At 49.3% G+C, this 19,530-nt stretch overlaps 1 protein-coding gene across 1 annotated transcript; it reads right to left on the bottom strand.

Annotated features, from left to right (window-relative positions):
- Positions 1-1,143: 1,143 nt before the first annotated feature.
- On the bottom strand, positions 1,144-5,589 carry C5H1orf216 (chromosome 5 C1orf216 homolog). The gene is made up of 2 exons (XM_020880248.2): positions 5,362-5,589; positions 1,144-3,149 (listed from the first exon to the last, which is right to left on the bottom strand). The coding sequence occupies exon 2, from the start codon at positions 3,142-3,144 to the stop codon at positions 2,461-2,463; it is 684 nt and encodes a 227-aa protein (XP_020735907.2). The 5' UTR covers positions 3,145-3,149; positions 5,362-5,589; the 3' UTR covers positions 1,144-2,460.
- Positions 5,590-19,530: the final 13,941 nt, after the last annotated feature.

Raw genomic sequence — 19,530 nt, 5'->3', positions numbered from 1 at the left:
ATTTTTGAGAAATGAATTAATGACTCATCATACAAATTAATGTAAAATAGAATATCTTATCTAGATTGGCATCAACAAATATCTGAAATCATGTACATGTTTTATAATGACATCTGTATCAGAACCATCTAAGGACCCTAACTCAATCTTTTACAGTCAGGCTTCCACCTCCTTCAGGGAAGTGGTGTCTCTAGGACAGATTTGAATATGTGAGCATGCTTATATGAATGTGGGGCATGCATGTGTCCCTCACAATTGACACCCCTCCCTTTTAGGCCTAAAGGTGCCTTAGGACAAGGACAATCTCTTGGGCAGAAGCCAAAGTCTCCCCTGTTGGACTGAGAGGCCCCCAAGGAGAGATCCCCCCACACCCACGTCCCCATAAACCCCCATGAGACTGCCAGCCGTAGCAGACTGAATTCCTCCTCCCAGTATCTTCCTTCCACCCACCCACCCCAGCTCGGAGTCCAGAACCCTGCTCAAAAAGGGAGCTCAGACAGTGTGGAAAAGAGGCCTCCTGATAACAGGTAGGGTAGAAACACAAACCCAAGAAATGCATTTCTTTGCCTTGGTTTATTCTTCCTAGCTTTGGTCCAGAGGCCAGGTTCATACTCACCACGTAAGAGTCCCCAGGCCCAATGCTTCAGCCTCACGCCCTGTACCTTTCACTTACTCACCCACACATGTGGCAGATAGGGAGATGGGCCAGAGGCGACGTCAGAGACCTCCAGGTCACTGCTCACCCATCAGGGTCTTGTATCCTCTTGGCTCACAAAATCAAAGCAGGGAGCTCAGCTACCTTAGTCCTTGGTTCTCCCTAGAACCTACCCACTCTCTACCTCACAGAGGCTCTGTGGGAGCCCATCAACCCCATGCAATGACATAAGGGGGCATGGCCCAGCATCCTAAGAGCTTCCAGGAGCTGGACTGACACTGCCCACTGCCCACTCTGGAAGGCTGAACTGTGACTCCTCCTGGCCCAGACAGTCCGATTTCAGGGACAGAGACCAAATTAATTTGACATCCAGTGTTGCGAAAGCCAGAAAGGCACAGCAAGTAGAAACACAGAGAATGAAGTAAGGTTTTCCCCAACAGCCTTAGAATACCTGTCCATTCCTTGCAAGCTTAGAAAGCACACATTCCTTTTCTTTTTTTTATTTTTTATTGAGGTGTAATTGACATATGACATTATATCAACACAGATTCCTTTTCATCAGAAGTTTAAGCCAATAAGGTTTGCAACAGATCCTCTGCAGTGGAGGGATGTGATTTGTTTGGAACTGGTGTTTTAGAATTCCCATTCTCCTAGTCTTCTCAGGGTCCTACCATTGTCATCTCCTCCATCTCCATCTCACATGTGCCCAGTGGCAGAGTTCAAGCAGGACAGTCCTCTATCTTCTTCTCTGATCTCGCCCCCGTGCCTGCCATGGTGGCAATCACCATCCTAGTTCTCTTCCCTGAGAGCAGTTCTCCACCAATTGCCCTGGAAAAATTGCAGCCAAAAAGCCATGGTTGGCCAGAGCAGGAAACCCATCAGGGACAACAGCCTTAGCAGAGCAAGGTCTTGGAGGAGTGAAGGTGAGGGATCAAAAGAGTTAGCCTGAGAAATTCCAAGAGAATGGATCAATCAGCCACAACCTTCAGATAAATGAGAGCAGGCTAGCCCTTTCTCCAGGGGAGCAGTGGGACCCTGTGGAGACAAAAGGGTAGTGTAGACCACAGGTAACATAAGGTATGGATGGATGCCCTACATATACAATTGAACATACATGCTCCTAATATGCATATCCCATGCACACACATGCACCCCTACACATAGGCCTGTACACACGAGGGCTCGTTCACAAATACCCACCAGAAATCTGCACACTCAAACTCACTCATATGTAAACACATATCTTTTGCATGTCTTCACTCATGCACATAGATACACACCATGGGGTACCCATCCATGCATGCACATACAAATATACTTCCTCCTACATATATACTATGGGCTTCCCCGGTAACTCAGGTGGTAAAGAATCCACCTGCCAATACAGAAGACATAGGTTCGATCCCTGGGTCAGGTAGATCCCTGGGAGAAGGAAATGGCAACCCACTCCAGTATTCTTGCCTGGGAAATCCCATGGACACAGGAGCCTGGTATGCTACAGTCCACAGGGTCACAAAAAAGTAGGACATGACTTAGCAACTAAACAATAACAACAACATACATGCTATACATACACATATGTACATACTCACACATAGGCTTGTGTGTCCACACAGCACACATACTGATGCACAGGTGCAGATTCACACGTGGCCTGTGCACATCTGCCTACATGTTAGCACTGACATACTCACTTATGCTTCCCTGCACTTATAGCAGCAAATGATCTGTACTTGCTTGTGCATAACCACACACATGTCTGCAAATATATACATAAACCCTTGCACCCCTGTACAGAGACACCCTTAGTCTTGGTCCTGGGGCCTGGATGGTACTGCCCTCTGTTGGAGACAGCGGATAAGCTCCTTCCGGTTGTCTAAAATGGTGTCAAAGCTCTCCTGCAGACGGGCCTGCTGGTCAACCAACTGGTGCTGCAGGCCCCGGATCCACTGGAGCAGGGCCAGGCGACGGTACATCACCAAGTGCACGTGGTGCTTCTCCTTCTCCTGCTCTTTGTAGCGCTCTTGAGCCTGCAGCTGCTGCACGGCCTGGGCCACTGAGGGCAGAAGGTGGTCTGGAGGGCCAGGAGGGGTCCCACAGGCAGACTCAGGGCTGCAGCTAGGGCTGTCAACGCTCAGGGAGCTGCTGGCATAGCCGTTGTCCTCCAGAGGGGAGCAGACTGTGCTGGCACCTCCCGTCTTCTCAGGCCCAGCTCCAGGAATCTCTGCCCCCTCCGGCGGGCTGCGGACCTCCCCCTCAGGGAGTCCAGGAGCCTGGAAATCCTGGTTGTCAGAGGGCAAGTCAGAGGAGCTCCTCGTTAGTACGGGCTCCACTTGGCCTGGCATCCCGTGCCAATTCTCATTGGCATCCTTGGCACTCGTCATGAAGTTGGAGTTGCTGTCTGGTTGAAGTTCGGGTGGACATGCTCCAGGAGGTGGGCCCCCCAGGAACTGACCCCCCTCAGCTACCCCTGGCTGGATGGCGAACATCTGGTCTGTAGATGGGAAGCAGAAGAATGAGTCAGAGCAGGTGAAGGTGGGGTGCCTGAAGTCGAGAGACCCGAGCAACAGACACAAGGCCTTTGCCTTGACTCTGTTAACGCCTCCCTGGGGTTGTCCTCTTCCCTTCCTGACCCCGATTCTCAGTCTCCTCACAGGCTCTCCCTCAGCCCTGAGGCAAGCCGTCCTCTCCTCATAGACACTTCTCCCCAGACGACCTCATCTTCCGCCAGAGGTTCAAGAACTACCGTGTGCTGGGGACTCTCGGATCTGTCAGAGAGTCAGATCCAAATGCTACTGAATTCTGCAACCAACCATGGGCTCCACAGATTCTACACAGCCCGCCCTGCTCCCCCTATTCAGTGTCCTCAGCAAAGCAGGCCCACTCTCCAGTCAGTCACGCCGACTGGAAACTGTGGGCACATACGCATGCCTGCGCATGTACATACATCTCCCCTTTCTCTTGGTTTGGGCCATTTCTAACCTGGATTACTGACTGCCACGACTTTTTCACTGACCTCTCTGCCTCTAGTTAAAAATGTAAATTTGTCATGGCTCCCGCCCTAACCTCCTGCTGAACCTCTTCGTGGCCTAAGCGGCTGTGTTTCTTCTGGCCCCTGCTCACTGCCTCAGACCTGCCTCTTACCACTCAGCCCCTCCCACCATCCCAAACTGCTCAGAGATCTCAGAACACACCATTATTCTCCTCCCACAATCCCCTTGGCCCAATATCTCCTTCCTCTCCCCTTCCATCCCAGCTCATTGACATATTCCTTTCCGTATACTAAGTGAAGTGAAAGCTGCTCAGTCGTGTCCAACTCTTTGCGACCCCATGGACTATAAAGTCCATGGAATTCTCCAGGCCAGAATACTGGAGTGGGCAGAATTTACCTTCTCCAGGGGATCTTCCCAACCCAAGGATCGAACCCAGGTCTCCTGCACTGCAGGCAGATTCTTTCCCAGCTGAGCCACAAGGGAAGTCTTTGTATGCTAAGACTCAGCTCTAATATCCCCACCTCCCTGAAGCCATCCTGGCGTTCTCCCCACGGTGCCTATGTACAAACACACACAGCCAACAGTGCCTTCCTCTGGACCCTCACTGCTTGGATACATGCTGTCTTATGCCTGTTTGTTTCCTGTCCCCGGCACATAGCTGATGGTCAGTAAATGTCTATTCAACTTGTTTTTGTTTCCTCTATCTTGTAATAGCAGCCTACTGGCCCCCCTACTGGACATGGAATTCCTCTCTATAACCTCCACCATGTTCAGGAGCCAGCACAGAACCTGGCACCTGGCAGGTGGCAGTGCATCCTTGCTAAGTGAGTGAGCAGGGCAGTTGGATCTGGGCTGCTGACTGCTCAGGGCTGGAAGAGCTGAGTTGGGTTCCTTCCCCTGCCCAGTGAGGAAGCCCTTCTCCCACTGAAAATCCTCTCCTCTGACCTCACCCCTTCCTTCCATGTTTATTACTATCCTGAGTCCTTGCCTCTGTCTAGCTCCATCCTGAGGCCCTGGAGAGAGGACACACCACATTATTCTTTCCTTCCAATAACCGACTTCTCCCAAAATCTGGATTTAAATTGACAAGAAGTTTCTACTGACCATAAATTACTAGGATTAGAAAAACGGAATCAGTAAGAGGAAGGGGGAGTGTCAGTGAATGTGGCAGGGACCCTCCCACATCCAGTACAGTACTGGGAAGAAGTCCTGGGGGCGACAGTGTAGGGACAGTCCCTTGGTAACCTACAGACTCCATCTCGCTAAACAAGGTGCCTGGAGATCGTCCCCGCCCAAATGTTTTCTTTTTTTCTAAACTTGGGCGGGGCCGTGAAGCAAGCTGCAAACAGGCGGGGGTGGTGGAAAGATAAAGGGGGTCTCAGGGAAGGTAAAATGGGAACCGAGACATCCTGGCATCAGGCTTCTCTCCAAGCTAATCCGCAGTTTGTCGGGGGGGGGGGGGGGCGGGGATGGTGGAGGTGGGAAGTTGGGGGGGGGGTGGAGGGGTGGCAGTAAGGATGAGCGGAGGCGGCTTCCCTTCCTGCCTAGACTTGCGGGAGAGGGAGACCATCCCCAGGAGACAGAGGATCCAGACCATTATTCCCTATTCCCACCCCCACACGAACCCCCCCAGCAAAAGGCAGCTGGGCAGAGGCAACGACCCCAGCCCCTTGCGGCTGGGGTCCAAACCCTCCCGCTCTAGCCCCGACTCACGGCCTGGAGGCGCCGCCCCGCCCGGCTGGCTCTGGTGGCGAGGTCCCCGCGGCGGGAACTGCTCCCTCCGGGCTGGGGAGGTGGTCCCTCGGCCTGGGCGTCCCCGCGGGTCGGGGCGTGGAGTGCAGGTTCCCGGGCGCTGCGCCCAGCCCAGGCCCGGACTGCGGAGTCGGGCGGCGTCAGCACGGCGGGGCGGGGCGGCCTGGCCCACGTGGGCCGGTTCGGTTTTCTGCGGAGCCGCGCGCGGTTCCGAGCGCCGGAACCGCCTCCCCCGCCTCCGGCAGCCTGGACCCAGCCTTGCAGGTCCTATTTAATTCTTAACCGCATTCACTGGTTCTCAACGATCGGTTTGCCTCACAGTGCCACTTTCAGAATGACAATCTGATCGTGACACCGCCACCCTCCAGCCTAAAAGCCATCAGGGGCTGCCGCATTGCCGCTTAAATCCTTAAGGCAGCCGCCGCGGGGCTCAGCATCCTGCTCTCTCGCTCCAGCTTCAGCCTTTGCTCTTGGGCTCTGCAGCTGAGAAGCCTCGCGCTCCTTTCTGCCGCACTGTTCCCTCTGCCTAAAATTCTCTCTCCTCTCCTATCTCAGATCTCTTCTCAGGTAAACCTTCTCTGACCTCCTAGGCCGGATAGTTCCCTTATTATATTATCCCAAGGCTTTTTTTCCTTTTCTTTCACAATTTGAAGTTATAGGTTCGTTTTGTGCTTATTTCATTGAAGTCACTTAATGAACAGAGTAATTGCTGACTCTAATGATAAAACCTCCCTTAGGGAGAGGCAGCCCCAGAAAGACGTCTGTGACAAATTTAGCCTTTAGGGCCAGTGAGCTTCCAGGAGGTCCCTTCCACACCCACAGCTTTACTGTAAACCTAGCAATTTGCCATACCTTTCTCATGCTCCCCCCTCCATGCCACCAATTAAATATGATTCATCTTTCAATCATAATACGTTTAAAAATACCCTGGGAAGGCAGAGGAACCAGAAATCAAATAGCCAGCATTCACCTGATCATAGAGAAAGCAAAGGAATTTCAGAAAAACATCTACCTGTTTCATTGACTATGCTAAAGCCTTTGACTGTGTGGATTATAACAAACTGTGGAAAGCTCTTAAGGAGATGGGAACACCAGACCATCTTAGCTGTCTCCTGGGATACCTGTATGTGGGCCAAGAAGCGGCAGTTAGAACCTTGTATGGAACAACTGATTGGCTCAAGATGGAGCAAGGAGTCGTATACAGCAAGGCTGTCTGCCGTCACTGTTTAATTTATACGCTGAGCACATCATGAGAAATGCGGGGCTGGATAAGTTACAAGCTGAAATCAAGATAGGCGGGAGAAACATCAACAACCTTAGATATACAGATGATACCATTCTAATGGCAGAAAGCGAGGAGGATCTGAGGAGCCTCTGGATGAGGGGAAAGGAGGAAAGTGAAAGAACCAGCTTAAAACTAAATATTAAAAAACTAAGATCATGGCATCCAGCCCCATTACTTCATGACAGATAGAAAGGGAAAAGGTGGAAGTAGTGACAGATTTCCTCTTCTTGGGCTCTAAAGTCACTGCGGATGGTGACTGAAGCCATGAAATCAGAAGACAATTGCTTCTTAGCAGGAAAGCTATGACAAACCTAGACAGTGTGTTGAAATGCAGAGACATTACTCTGCCCACAAAGGTTCAAATAGGCAAGGCTGTGGTCTTCCCATTGGTCTTGTATGGTTCTGAGAGCTGGACCATAAATAAGGCAGAGCTCCAAAGAATTGATGCCTTTGAACTGTGGTGCTGGAAAAAACTCTTGAAAGTCCCTGTAGAGCAAGGAGATCAAACCAGTCAATCTTAAGGGCAATCAACCCTGAATACTCATTGGAAGGACAGATGCTGAAGCTGAAGCTCCGGTATTTTGTTCATCTGATGTGAACAGCCGACACATTGGAAAAGTCCCTGATACTGGGAAAGATTGAGGGCAGAAGGGGAAGAGGGTGTCAGAGGATGAGATGGCTGGATGGCATCACCGATGAACTGGAATAAACTTGGGCAAATTTCAGGAGATGGTGAGGGACAGGGAGGCCTGGCATGCTGCAGTCCATGGGGTCAAAAAGAGTCAGACACAACTGGGTGACCAAACAACAACCACCAGTGGTTAGGATCTGTGATTTCACTGCCAAGGGTTCCGATTCCATCCCTGGTTGGAGAACTAAAATCCCACAAGCTGTGCCTGGAGGCCAAAAAAGTACCCTTGTCTTTCCCTCTTCCCTTTCTTTTGCTTTTTTTTTTCTTTAAAAGGAAGAATTTGTTTCTAATCTCCATGATAAGCCATCCTCTTCCATTTCCAACTTAATTCCAACTTACCATTCTGCAACCTAGAGAGTCTCTGGTGGCTCAGATGCCTGCTATACAGGAGACCTGGGTTTAGTCCCTGGGTCAGGAAGATCCTCTGGAGAAGAAAATAGCAACCCAATCCAGTATTCTTGCCTGGAGGATTCCACAGACAGAGGCGCCTAGCAGGCTATATAGTCCACGGGGTGGCAAAGAGTCAGACACATTGAGTGACTAGCACAACCTAGAAAGTAAATGGCAAATTAAATCACACCAACAAATCCTATATACAAAATAAGGGAAGAAAAAAATATAATTATGAAAATTCTTATTTTAAGAGGGAAGAGGAAATAAAAAGGAAAAGGCAGAAGTAACTCAAGCTTTGGACACCCCTCCAGCTAAAAATATACATGCAGAGACCTCAGTCCCATTTCCACATCAGGTACCAAGGCCTAACTAGCCCCCTTTTCCCTTATCTACTGCAAGTTCCCCTTACCTTCAACTGGAGTTTTCTTCCTTCTGATGTGACCCAAATCCTCACTTGTAAAGTGTCTGAGCTTTGGTGGTGTGCAGTGATGCAGGTCTTCCATGTCATACAGTCACAGCCTTGTCTAATTATTTGTTTGGTGAGTCCTGAAAAGCTCCTCCTGCCTCTCCTTTGGGCCTGGTCTCTCCCAGCTCTAACTGGGTGGATCTCATGGAAGTTTGAGGAGCCGAGGATTACGACTCCCACTCTAGGTGAGTCAGAGGCCTTCTCTGGGACTTTCTGAAATAAAATTAAAGGAAGGCAAAGCAAGGAAGATGTGAGCCTGGGGCCACAGCAGTCACATTCCTTGCCAAATAGAAGTCAGCCTATTTGTAGGAGAAAGTAGTCTGCATGCAGACACAGAAGGACAGAAGTCCTGGTAATAGTCCTGCCCTTGTTTCCGAGGCCTTGGTACACCAGGCCCTTATTTTTCCAAGCCTGACTCGAAGGGAGTTTCTCTGACTGGCAGTTGAAAGAATCTTGATTAGCACAAGAGTACAGGGTGGTCCCCTGGGTCCCACTCAGGTACCTCTCAGCCCTCATTAAGTAGTAGCAACTCTATTTCCCCTTAATAGTCATTATCAGTCCAGCCTACAGTGTGACCTCCTTTCTCCTATTCCTTTAGTATTATGAGGAGCCCAAAATGCAGTGGAATCATCTTTGCATTCCCTGGTTAGAAACATTCCTCCCTAGATGCTAAAACCTCCCGAACTGCAGAATGTAGAATGTCAGAGACAGGAGACAGACTCTGAGAAAGTCACTAGGTACAATCATGTAACATGCCACACCTACCTCTACCTCTTCCTATGTATTCTGGCTACAAAAAAATAAAAAATAATTATATACCGATTGTTTATTTCAAGCCTCTATTTTACTCGGTGTGCAATAACCTGACACAGCTGAGTCATCAGTTGGTCACTCCATTGTTCTATAAAGCTGGTTATTTCTAAATAACAATACCTGACAAGTGAATTCCAAGGGCATCTCTTTCCTTAGCCAGGGATCACGTTGGGTGGGATACTCTAACACTGTGTGATTAACAAAGTAAGTGCTCTGACAGTGGTCCTGGCAACTCCAGGATTTTCAGGCAGCTGGAAGCCTAGAGGACAAAAACCCTTCTGGGAGGGAAGGGGAGTCCATGACTACAGAAAAGCGACACGTAGATGTCAGTTATGGGCTTCCCTGGTGGATTAGCAGTAAAGAATCCGCCTGAAATGCAGGAGATGTGGGTTCAATCCCTGGGTGGGGAAGATGCCCTGGAGAAGGAAATGGCAACCCACTCCAGTATACTTGCCTGGGAAATCCCGTGGACAGAGGAGCCTGGTGGGCTCCAGTCCATGAGGCTGCAAGAGTCGGACATGACTGAGCGTCTAAACTACCACCACCAGCTGTCTGTTCTTCAGTCACCAGAGGCTTCCTTAGTCAGGCTGCCAGGGGATCAGTCTCCCCAGGTGAAGAGGTGTCTGTGGCTGTGTCCACCCAGCCACAGAGGTTGCAGGGACTTAACTGGCAGGGACACAGAAATCACCTGAGATGGATAGTACCAGCCTGAACAGGGCTCTGTAGCAGGCCAGCCCATCATGAAGATCCCGCAGTGGCAGTGAACTGATATCTTGGTGAGCAGACAGATACCAGAGCTAAGATTGGCTAGCAAGGAGTAACCAGATCCAGGCCCAAGGGGCCGGGGATGTCAGACAAGGGAACATGAGAGAAATTTCTACTTCAGGTAATAGAATCGACATGAGTTTGTCAATAGGTGGATAATTTCTCAATGTCAGTACTCCTGGAAGAAAGAGATGGGTAGGATCAACGTGTTTCGGTCTCAAGCACCCTGCCCTTTCCCATCCATTCATTCACATTCAGCACCCAGTTACCTGCTTTGTGCCAGGGAATGAATCAGCGCAGAATCAGGATTGGTGGTGGCCTCGGACAGCACTGTTTAGAAAGGGAAATAGTCAGAAAAGAGTGGGCTATACAATGTGACAGATCCTGCAACAGAGCTGGAAGGCAAAATTAATGAGCCCAAAAGAGGGTAAGGAAAGGCTTCACAGGGGTAATATTTGAAGGCCTTGAAGGATGAATAGAAGCTCACCAAGAGCAAGCAAGCGAAGGCAGAGGAAACCGTGTGCAGAGTGTGTGTTCAGATAACACAGAGGAGGTCAGTGTGGCTGGAGCTTGAGGGGTAAATGGAGATGGGAGAAGAGGCTGAAGGATAAATCTGGCCCAGTTGTGAAAGGCCTTGACCACCATTCCAGGGACCTTGGGCTTCATATTGTGAATGGCAGGAAGGTAGATGAGGAAGCTCCCAAAGATTCCACATCAAAACAAAGCACTGGCATCTAATCTTGGGGAACAAGCTATAGCGCTGGCCAAAGAGTTCGTTCAGGGTTTTCCATTACACTGTGTGGAAAAGCCTGAGTGAACTTTTGGCCAACCCAATACACTGTGACCTGTTTTCTTCTTTTTCCTGAGCTCATATTCTCTGTTAACTTTCCACATGACTTTGGGAACTTGGGCAAATCAAAGCATTTTAACCTTTTTAGGTTAAATAAAGATAAGATGCCTTGAACATTGTTAAATAACATTAAGATTATGAACATTGTTACTTGGGCTCCTAAGGCCAGGCACAGCCCTGCAGGACCTTTGAAGTACCAAAGAGCCCTTAAGGCAGGAAGAAAAACCGTTCCTCAGACTTAGCTCATCTCAGGGAAGGAAGGCCTAGGAAGATGGTGACCTAGTTGTTCTATTCATTCATTTCTCCACCACCTCTTAAAGGCAAAGTGCCATTCTAGTCTAGCCAAAAACTGCTGTGTGATCACCTTAGGTAAGACATGGCCAGGGGCTTCCCTAGTGCCTCAGTTGGTAAAGAAGACACAGGAGACATGGGTTTGATCCTGGGTTGGGAAGATCCCCTGAAGGAGGAAATGGCAACCCACTCCAGTATTGTTGCTTGGAGAATCCCATGGACAGAAGAGGTCTGCAGGTCCATGGGGTCTCAAAGAGCCGGACACGACTGAAAAACTGAGCATACAGCATAAGACAAGTCCAGTCTCCAGCCCCACATGGCTGTTTTCTCAGCTGTAAAATGAGGGGGTAGTACACCAAATATGAAGTTTTGAGGCTTTTTTTTTTTTAAGTCTTAGAATCATCCTTTTCCAACAAAATCTTTGTCATATACCCAGTTTGAGATCTCTCCTACCCTGAACCCTCCACCCTGCACAGCTCCTGAGAGGCCTCCCAGGAAGATTTTAAAGCTCAGTGGTGGTGGTGGTGGTGGTGTTCAGTCGCCCAGTTGTATCCGACTCTTTGCAACCCCATGGACTGCAGCACACGAGGCTTCCCTATCCCCTAGTGTCTCCCAGAATTTGCCCAAGTTCATGTTCATTGCATTGGTAATGCCATCCAGCTATCTCATCCTCTGAAGCCCTCTTCTTCTGCCCTTGATCGATCTTTCCCAGCATCAGGGACTTTTCCAATGAGTCATCTGTTCACATTAGATGACCAAAATACTGGAGCTTCAGCTTCAGCATCAGTCCTTCCAGTGAATATTCAGAGTTGATCTCAGTGGGGCAGTTCCAAATCCAGTGCTCCACAGGAACCTAGCAGATGGATTTGTCGACCACCCCCACCACCCACATCCTCTCTTCTGACCCTGAAGGGGAAAAGGAGAAACGTAGGGGTGTTTTGGAGGTGCTGGAAGCAGGAAAGGTAGTACAGATGCTTTCTCCCCTATCCACCCAAGTGGTAAGTGGCCTCTCTTCCACCAGAAGCCCAGAGAGGCCAAACCTAAGATCCCAGAGCCCACAGCAGAGAGAGTAAGTAAGAGAAGCTGATCCGAAGGGGGAATGAGAGAAGGGAGTGTCTGTTCCACCTCCTTCCTAGCAGCTGCCTCCATAATCCCCAGCCCTCGCCCCCACCCCAGCCTCTGGCTGCCCACCTCTCCTCCACCCACCCATTCATCAGTAGGAGGGCACAGTATCAGCACAGCCTTTCAGGGCCTGACAGGTCCTTTCTGGGTGTCCCCCACATGTAACCACTTAACCTCCAGCACAAAGGGCCAGGCTGAATGGGCCTGGAGCCGGTGGCTCGTGCAAAGGGGGAGGCCTCAATAGGATTTGGGGAGCTGGGTGTATAAAGCGCTCTGCTCCAGCAGTCCTCAATGGAGAGGCTGGAGTCCGGGCATGTGCCGAGGGGAGGAGCCCGGCAGCTGCATCCCACCCCTGAACAATGATTTATTCATTCTCCTGGCACACACAGAGAAAACAGGCTGGGGAAATCGTGGCCCCACAAATCGCCCTTGGCCTCAGCTGACTCTCTGCAGCCAGGCAATCACTGTGCCCCCTCCCACTTGTAGTCTAAAGTCTGGAAGTAGCCTGAAGGGGCCGTTAGCAGCCTGAAGGTCAGGCTGACGAGCTTTTGGAATAGGTTCCACTCCATCTCACTCTCCGATAGCTTCCTTGTCAGCTTTTCCTCATACCCATTTCACAGCCAGAAAATCTCTTGCAAGAAAAAAAAAACAACAAAAACATAGCTTGGCCTGTCTCAGAACTGCCCCAGGGGAAGGGCTGAGAAAGCAGGAAGTTGGGGAGTTCAGCCTGGAAAATAACTGCCCAATAATGGGAATGCAATAAAAGCTTGCTGATATATAATGGCATCCGCTAGCCACATCTGGCTCCAATTCCTGAAAGAACCTTTGGAAGAACTTTGGGGAACAGGGAACTGAATGAAGGCAGGTAAGCAAAGATGCTAAAACTAGCGGATTAAAAAAAAAATGTCAAGTGGGTGGTTTCAAGAAGCTAAATTGTGACAAGAATAAATTTGCTTTTGCCCTCTCACCTCCATAGCTCATGTCACCAGAGACAGTTCACACAGAAAAATCATCATAATAAATAAAAGAAAAAAAATCAATAATGCTAGCAGAACAGGGAGAACCAGATTGAAGTGACCATCTTCAGACTGGCCCCTGGGCCCCCTGGCCCCAAGCTCATAATTACTTTGTCACACAGAAAACAAATCTATTATGGATGGTGAGTGTGGAGAGGCGGGAGATCCTGGACAAGGAGGTTGCCAGCTGCGGGGGAAGGGTCCACACTGTGAAGACAAATTTGCCTTGCACTGGGGTGGGAGGGGCTCGTGCTGAGACTGACAAGTAAGGCTTAGACAGTTTCCCAAAGTTGTCTTCCCTCAGGCGGGTGGGCATATGGAGGAAGGTCATCCTGCCTTATACTGAATGAGGCAGGGAGGGGGTGTAGTTGGAGGGGGATGGGGGGAAGACCCCAAGCCCACTTCACTGAGCCTCAGGACAGGTTGCTATGCTGATGCTGCCCTCTGGTGGACATATTCATAAAAAGGCTGCAGGGACACCTCCAACGCTGGGAACGGATGCTGGAAACTGCAAAGGAGTCTCTGTCCCTTCTTGTCCTAAAGCCTTGGCCACAGGACTAGCACAGTCATAGGCTCGATTCCTCAGGAGACAGACTCAGACAGTTTAGGATGTAGATAGTTACTAAGAAGTGCCCTTGGGATCAATGTCTGTGGAAGGGAGGGGCCAGCAGCTGAGCTACCATACAGGTCCGTGATGGAGGCTCAGTCAACCCCTCAGGGAGCTCGGAAGCAAGAATGGGCCCTTTAGAACTGTCCTGAAATGAGCCAACATGGCCAGGGCTTTACACTTCTGTCATTGCAGGATGTGGGCTGTGCAGGGGAGGGATGTGGGTGTTGGGTGAGGTCTCCTCTGAAACTGAGGCATTCTCCTGACTAAAGGCTGTCTGCAGCCAGGCCAGCAAGGCCTTCACTAAAGGGGTTGGGATGGTACATCACGGGGTCTACCCCACACACTACAGAAACTCAATAAACATGTGTTGAATGAATGGCAGGGTTAGGTCATGCCTCAGGCTCCAGGCTCCACAGGACAGCCCCCAAGCCTGTTATTCAAGCTCTTACACATTGACCTTTGGAAATGGTCAAGGGAGCCTTAACGCTCTGCTTCATGGGTTCATTCATTCAACAAGCATTCATTGAGGTTTCCTAGGTGCCGGGCTTGGAGGCAGACGCTTTACAAATTTCTCAAATTTTAATCCTCACAACTGCGGAGTTAGTATTAACTCAGATTATACAGATCAAGTTATTAAGGGGCTTTCACAGTCCAGTGACGCTTTGAAAAATGACCCCCACAATGGGACAAGTTCTCTTGCTCTTGCCAAAGATTCTTCAGGCCAGAAAGGATCTGGGCTCTGCTGTGTGTGTGCATGTGTACACGCAGAGAGAGGACTCTGTGCTTTCAGACAGAACATTTCCTCAGTTGCAGCCTCGAGTCATGCCTCCAGAGCCTCCTACTTCAGCTCCCTCCTGATAATGCTGCCCTATACTGTTGCTTGTTACAGAGAAAAGCTTTAAAAATTCCTAGTTGCATCTACAGAACTGGTTCCCTCCCTGGACATTTAATGGACAGACAAGCCTCAACTCCCAATGTCCTTTATTATGTTTTAAAATATTTATTTATTTGGCTGCATTGGGTCTTAGTCGTGGCACGCAGGGTCTTCTTTGCATCATGCAGGGTATTTCATTGCAGCACATGGACTCTCTAGTTTTGGCACATGGCCTCAGCTGCTCCACAGAGTGTGAGATCTTAGTTCCCTGATCAGGGATGAAACCCACATCCCCTGCATTGCACGGCGGATTCTTTTTTTTTTTTTTTTTAATATTTATTTATTTGGCTGCACTGGGTCTTAGTTGTGGCACACTTTTAGTTTGGACAGCTGGGATCTAGTTCCCTGACCAGGAATCGAACCTGAGCCCCCTGAATTGGGAGCACTGAGTCTTAACCGCTGGACCACCAGGGAAGTCCCGTCTCCAGTGTTCTTTGGCCATATCATCATCAGAAAGTTATGAAAGGGTAAGTTCTTCCCCTAATGTCTAACTTCCATCCCTGCTATGATCGTTTTGGGATGCTAACACTGAAAGGACAAGAGATAGACCAGATTTCTGCTCCAGAAACTTCTCTGTACCTGAAACTCTGGCTAACCCAGTGTATCTGTGGGAGGAGGCGAGGGCAGGAGAGCTGGAGAAAGCTGTCAGCCGCCATTCTGCTACGGCTCTGACATGTTCTCATCCTTGGCCAATTAAACCTTTCCACACTCCCAGCCACCAACGTCGAGATTTCAGTTTTCTCATTTAGTTTGTAATCATAAAGAACTTGAAGAAAAAAGAGGGAGGAGGAGAGCTTGGATGTGATGGAGCAATTTCTGGGTCTGACTGCAGAAACATAAAGTACTCTCAATACTCCTCACCGCCTCCCAAACACACACACACACACACACACACACACACACACACACACACACACATTCATACGCCTTTCCTCCTGGGCCCCCAGAACCTAATTTTTCACGTTTGGAAAACCCAGATGATTTTTGCCTGGGTCCATCTGGTTTCCCAAATAACCTGTCTTTTTGATAAATAACATAAGTTAAATTAGACAAGACAAACAAAGAGAAGGGTGGGCAGTCAGTTTTTTCCCTTCCTTCAGCCGCTGAGAAAAAAAGAGATGAGGACTGAAAAAGCTACAGGACTCTCCCAGTCCGGCTGCAGCACCCTCCACCCCTCGGACTGGGCCCAGTGACTCTCCAGCCAGGAGCTGGGAGCTGCCTCCTCACCCCCAGCGCTACCCTGCAGCCATCAAGAATACCAGCTCATGGTTCCTTCTAAAGCGAAGGGAAGGAACCCCAGTGTCCAGCCCCACAGCCTCCTCCAATCACCCTTAGGCTGAAGCTACTTCAAAGCCCCTTTTCCCATTATGTATCCCACCCCAGGGAAGAACTGGATCAATAAACTGAAAATGAAAAAGCTTTCAGGTGAGAGAAGAGCGGAGAGAATGAGGGGATGGGAAGGACGTGGGTAGAACAGACCAAGATGATACATCCACAAGGGTCAGAGATCTGGCATCTGGGTCTCAAAAGGTAGACCCTGAGGTGACACCGGCTGTACACAGACCTGCCGCTGTTTCCCCAGCTCACTGAGACTCCAGGCCCACAGGCAGACCTCCAGCCCGACCCACTCAGGGGGCCCAGTGCAGGGCGAGGCCTGGGCTAGGCCCGTGGGCTGGCAGCTACGGGGCTTCGGCAGGACTTGGCTTCTCCTTCCCACTCAGCTAGACCGTGATGAGCCCCACCCCTCCCTCAGCAGTGGGTCAGTCAGCATGTTCACAGCCTCTTAGACGTGCTCACTCATCTCACATTAATCACATCTCACATCTCCCGTGATCCTAACCATAACCCTGGGAGCTAAACCAAGCCAGTTCACTTTAGCTTCATTTTCCAGCTGAGGAAAATTTCAGAATGACTTATTCCAGGGTCATGCCACGTGTAAGCTGCAGGGGAAGGGCTTAAGGTCTCACATAGCAACCACCTCTATCTATTCCATCCCACATTAGAAAGCATCCCTGTGAACCATTCAGCTCCTGGCTCTTCACCATGAGCTCTTCCAGCCTTCAGACCATTGATTGCTCAATACATTTTTATTAATAATGCTATGTGCTAGGCATGGTGCTACCTGAAACATACATTTTTAAGAACAAAATAGATATGTTCTCTGCTTTCACAGAAGATAGTCTAATGGGGAAAGCTGACCCAAACAAGCATTAAAGTGGTAAACTGTAATAAAAGACCCAAAAGAAAAAAAAAGAAAGAAAACAGAGGTAACCTAATTAAGAAAGAGGTCGTAATGGAAGCATCTCTGAAGAATTATGTGGCAGCCTGGATGGGAAGGGAGTTTGGGGGAGAATAGATACATGTATATGTTTGGCTGAGGCCCTGTGCATGGGTGCATCTCAGTCACTTCAGTCATGTCCAGCTCTTTGTGACCCCATGTAGTCACCAGGTTTCTCTGTCCATAGGGACTCTCCAGGCAAGAATACTGGAGTGGGTTGCCATGTCCTCCTTCCCAACCCAGGCATCGAACCAGTGCCTCTTGTCTCCTGCATTGGCAGGTGGGTTCTTTATCACTAGTGCCATCTGAGTCTGTTTGCTGTTCACCCGAAATCACATTGTTCATCAGCTATACCCCCATGCAAGATAAAAAGTTTAAAAAAAAAAAAAAAGACAGTGGAGAGAAGATCATTCCAGGAAAAGGGAAGGATACTTAGGAAGCCCCTGAAGCTGAGTGTAATGTGACTGGAGGGTGGAAGGCACGGTTATGTCATGGAGGGTCTTGTAGGCCATGGGGAGCTTGAACTTAATTCTGAATGCATTGGAAGGCACAGAAAGGTTTTGAGTGAGGGACTGGCATCCTCTAATTTAATTATATAAATGTTACCCTTTGGCCACTGTGCAGATTGGATGGAAAGGAGGCAAAAATATGAGTGGGGAGATCAGGAGGCTGCTGCCAACAGCTGGTAAGAAATTATGAAATCTTGGATCAGGGCATTGGCTATAGAGGTGATTCAAGATGTAGTGTGAAAGTAGAAATAACAGGACTTATAGATAGTTTGATTATGGGAGTAAGGAAGGAGGGATCGAGAATGTCCTTCAGGTTTCCAGCCTGAGTGACTGGGTATGTGGAGGTCTGCTTTATTGAGATGGAAAACGCAGGAGGAAGAGCAGGTTTTTAGAGAAGGAAGATCACATTTTTAAAGATGTTAAGTTTGAGATGCTTATGAGACCACAGGCCTTTGAGAAGTGGTCCACAAAACATGATGCAGTTGTGCTATTAACAAATCTATATGCTTGAAGAGTAGCGCCGGACATAATACATTCACATACATCTTTCAACATGCCTCACAGCAACTCTGAGACAGGCATGAATGACTATTTTCATTTGACAGACATAAATGGTGGCTCTGAAAGGGGTAGTCTTTCTCATTCAACATTTACTAGGCAATACCGTATTCCAGGCCCCATGCCAGGCAGTGAGCAGGACAGAAAGGTAGAAGATAGTCCATCTCAGGAATGCTATAATCAGAGTATCACAATAAAGTGAAAGTCACTCAGTCGTGTCCAACTCTTTGCGACACCATGGACTATACTGTCCATGGAATTCTCCAGGCCAGAATATTGGAGTGGGTAACCGTTCCTTTCTCCTGGGGATCTTCCCAACTCAGGGATTGAACCCAGGTCTGCTGCATTGTAGGCGGATTTACCAGCTGAGCCATCAAGATCACAATATTCCTCCCTCCCCAATATTCCTCCCCCAAATACTTTCCCGTTTTTCAGTGTACAAACCTCAGGAGAGGAAGCCCCCAAAATTATTAGATAGACCTCTGGGAAATAAAACCCTGAGACACCCACTCTGAGCCATTCAGGGTGAAGTTTGTAGAGAGGCAGTTGAGAATTTGCACAAGAAATTCTGAGCACCTTATCTCCACTGCTCTCGGGTGAGTATAACCTGATGCTTTATGGAAGAGACTCAAGTATGGTTTGTGCGGCTGTGGACTGAATTAATATTAGAAACCTGTTTAAATCAAGTACCATGTGTTCCTACCCCAGTGCATGGAACACGAAGACACTGAGTGCCCCGATCTCCCAGACTCACAGGCTCTCATCTCTCCAGTATGTGATTCCCAAGCTAGTGAAGCTGGGCCCTAGCAGCAGCCGCCGCACAGGCCCTGGGCTGGCTTCATCAGAAGGGAGCTGGAGCTGCTGGCTCAGTGCTCTGGGCAGAGGGTGTGTGGTCAGCTCACCGCTCTCTGCTTCAGTCATACCAGGGTCAAAGTTTAGCTTGCCTTTCGACAGCTATACTAGCATGCAGAAAAGTAACGCAGAACTTAAGCTTCAACTTTTCTGTCTCCAAAGAATGCTTTCTTTTTGGAGCTTAGAATAGAAACCCTTTGCTCCTTAGATTTCTCAGGCACTGATTTTCTTATCCTTAGTGGTCAACTCCAAAATCCTCTTCTCCATTTCTCCCCCTCAAAAAAGGGTATGGCAAAGGAAGAGGGGAGAAATATCCGGCCCTTGCCCCTAGTTCTGTGTTGCCCAGCAAGGGCTGCCAAGCCTTGGGCACTGTTTAGAGCACTCAATGGGAGAGGCAATGATGATCACCTTGGACCCACAGCTGTCACTCAAAGGGAGGGGCAATGATGATCACCTTGGACCCACAGCTGTCACTCAATGGGAGGGGCAATGATGATCACCTTGGACCCACAGCTGTCACTCAAAGAGCTGTAATATATATGTAAACTCTCCTCCCTGCACACCCAGACCACTTGGTAAGTTAACCTGATCAATTCACCAGAGTTGAGAAGACATTGAGGGGACAACAGCAGCAGCCTCTCACACCAGGCCCAGAGAGGCCTTCCCCGGGAGAGAGATGCCCTAAAAACAAAACGCT

The sequence above is a fragment of the Odocoileus virginianus genome, chromosome 5, assembly GCF_023699985.2.
Source record: "Odocoileus virginianus isolate 20LAN1187 ecotype Illinois chromosome 5, Ovbor_1.2, whole genome shotgun sequence".
In the NCBI taxonomy this organism is placed as follows: Eukaryota; Metazoa; Chordata; class Mammalia; order Artiodactyla; family Cervidae; genus Odocoileus; species Odocoileus virginianus.
Note: the sequence above shows the minus strand (reverse complement) of the source record. Positions and strands in the feature narration are given on the sequence as shown.

Coding starts and splice junctions, on each gene's coding strand:
- C5H1orf216 (XM_020880248.2), bottom strand. CDS start 3,144: ATGTTCGCCATCCAGCCAGGGGTAGCTGAGGGGGGTCAGTTCCTGGGG.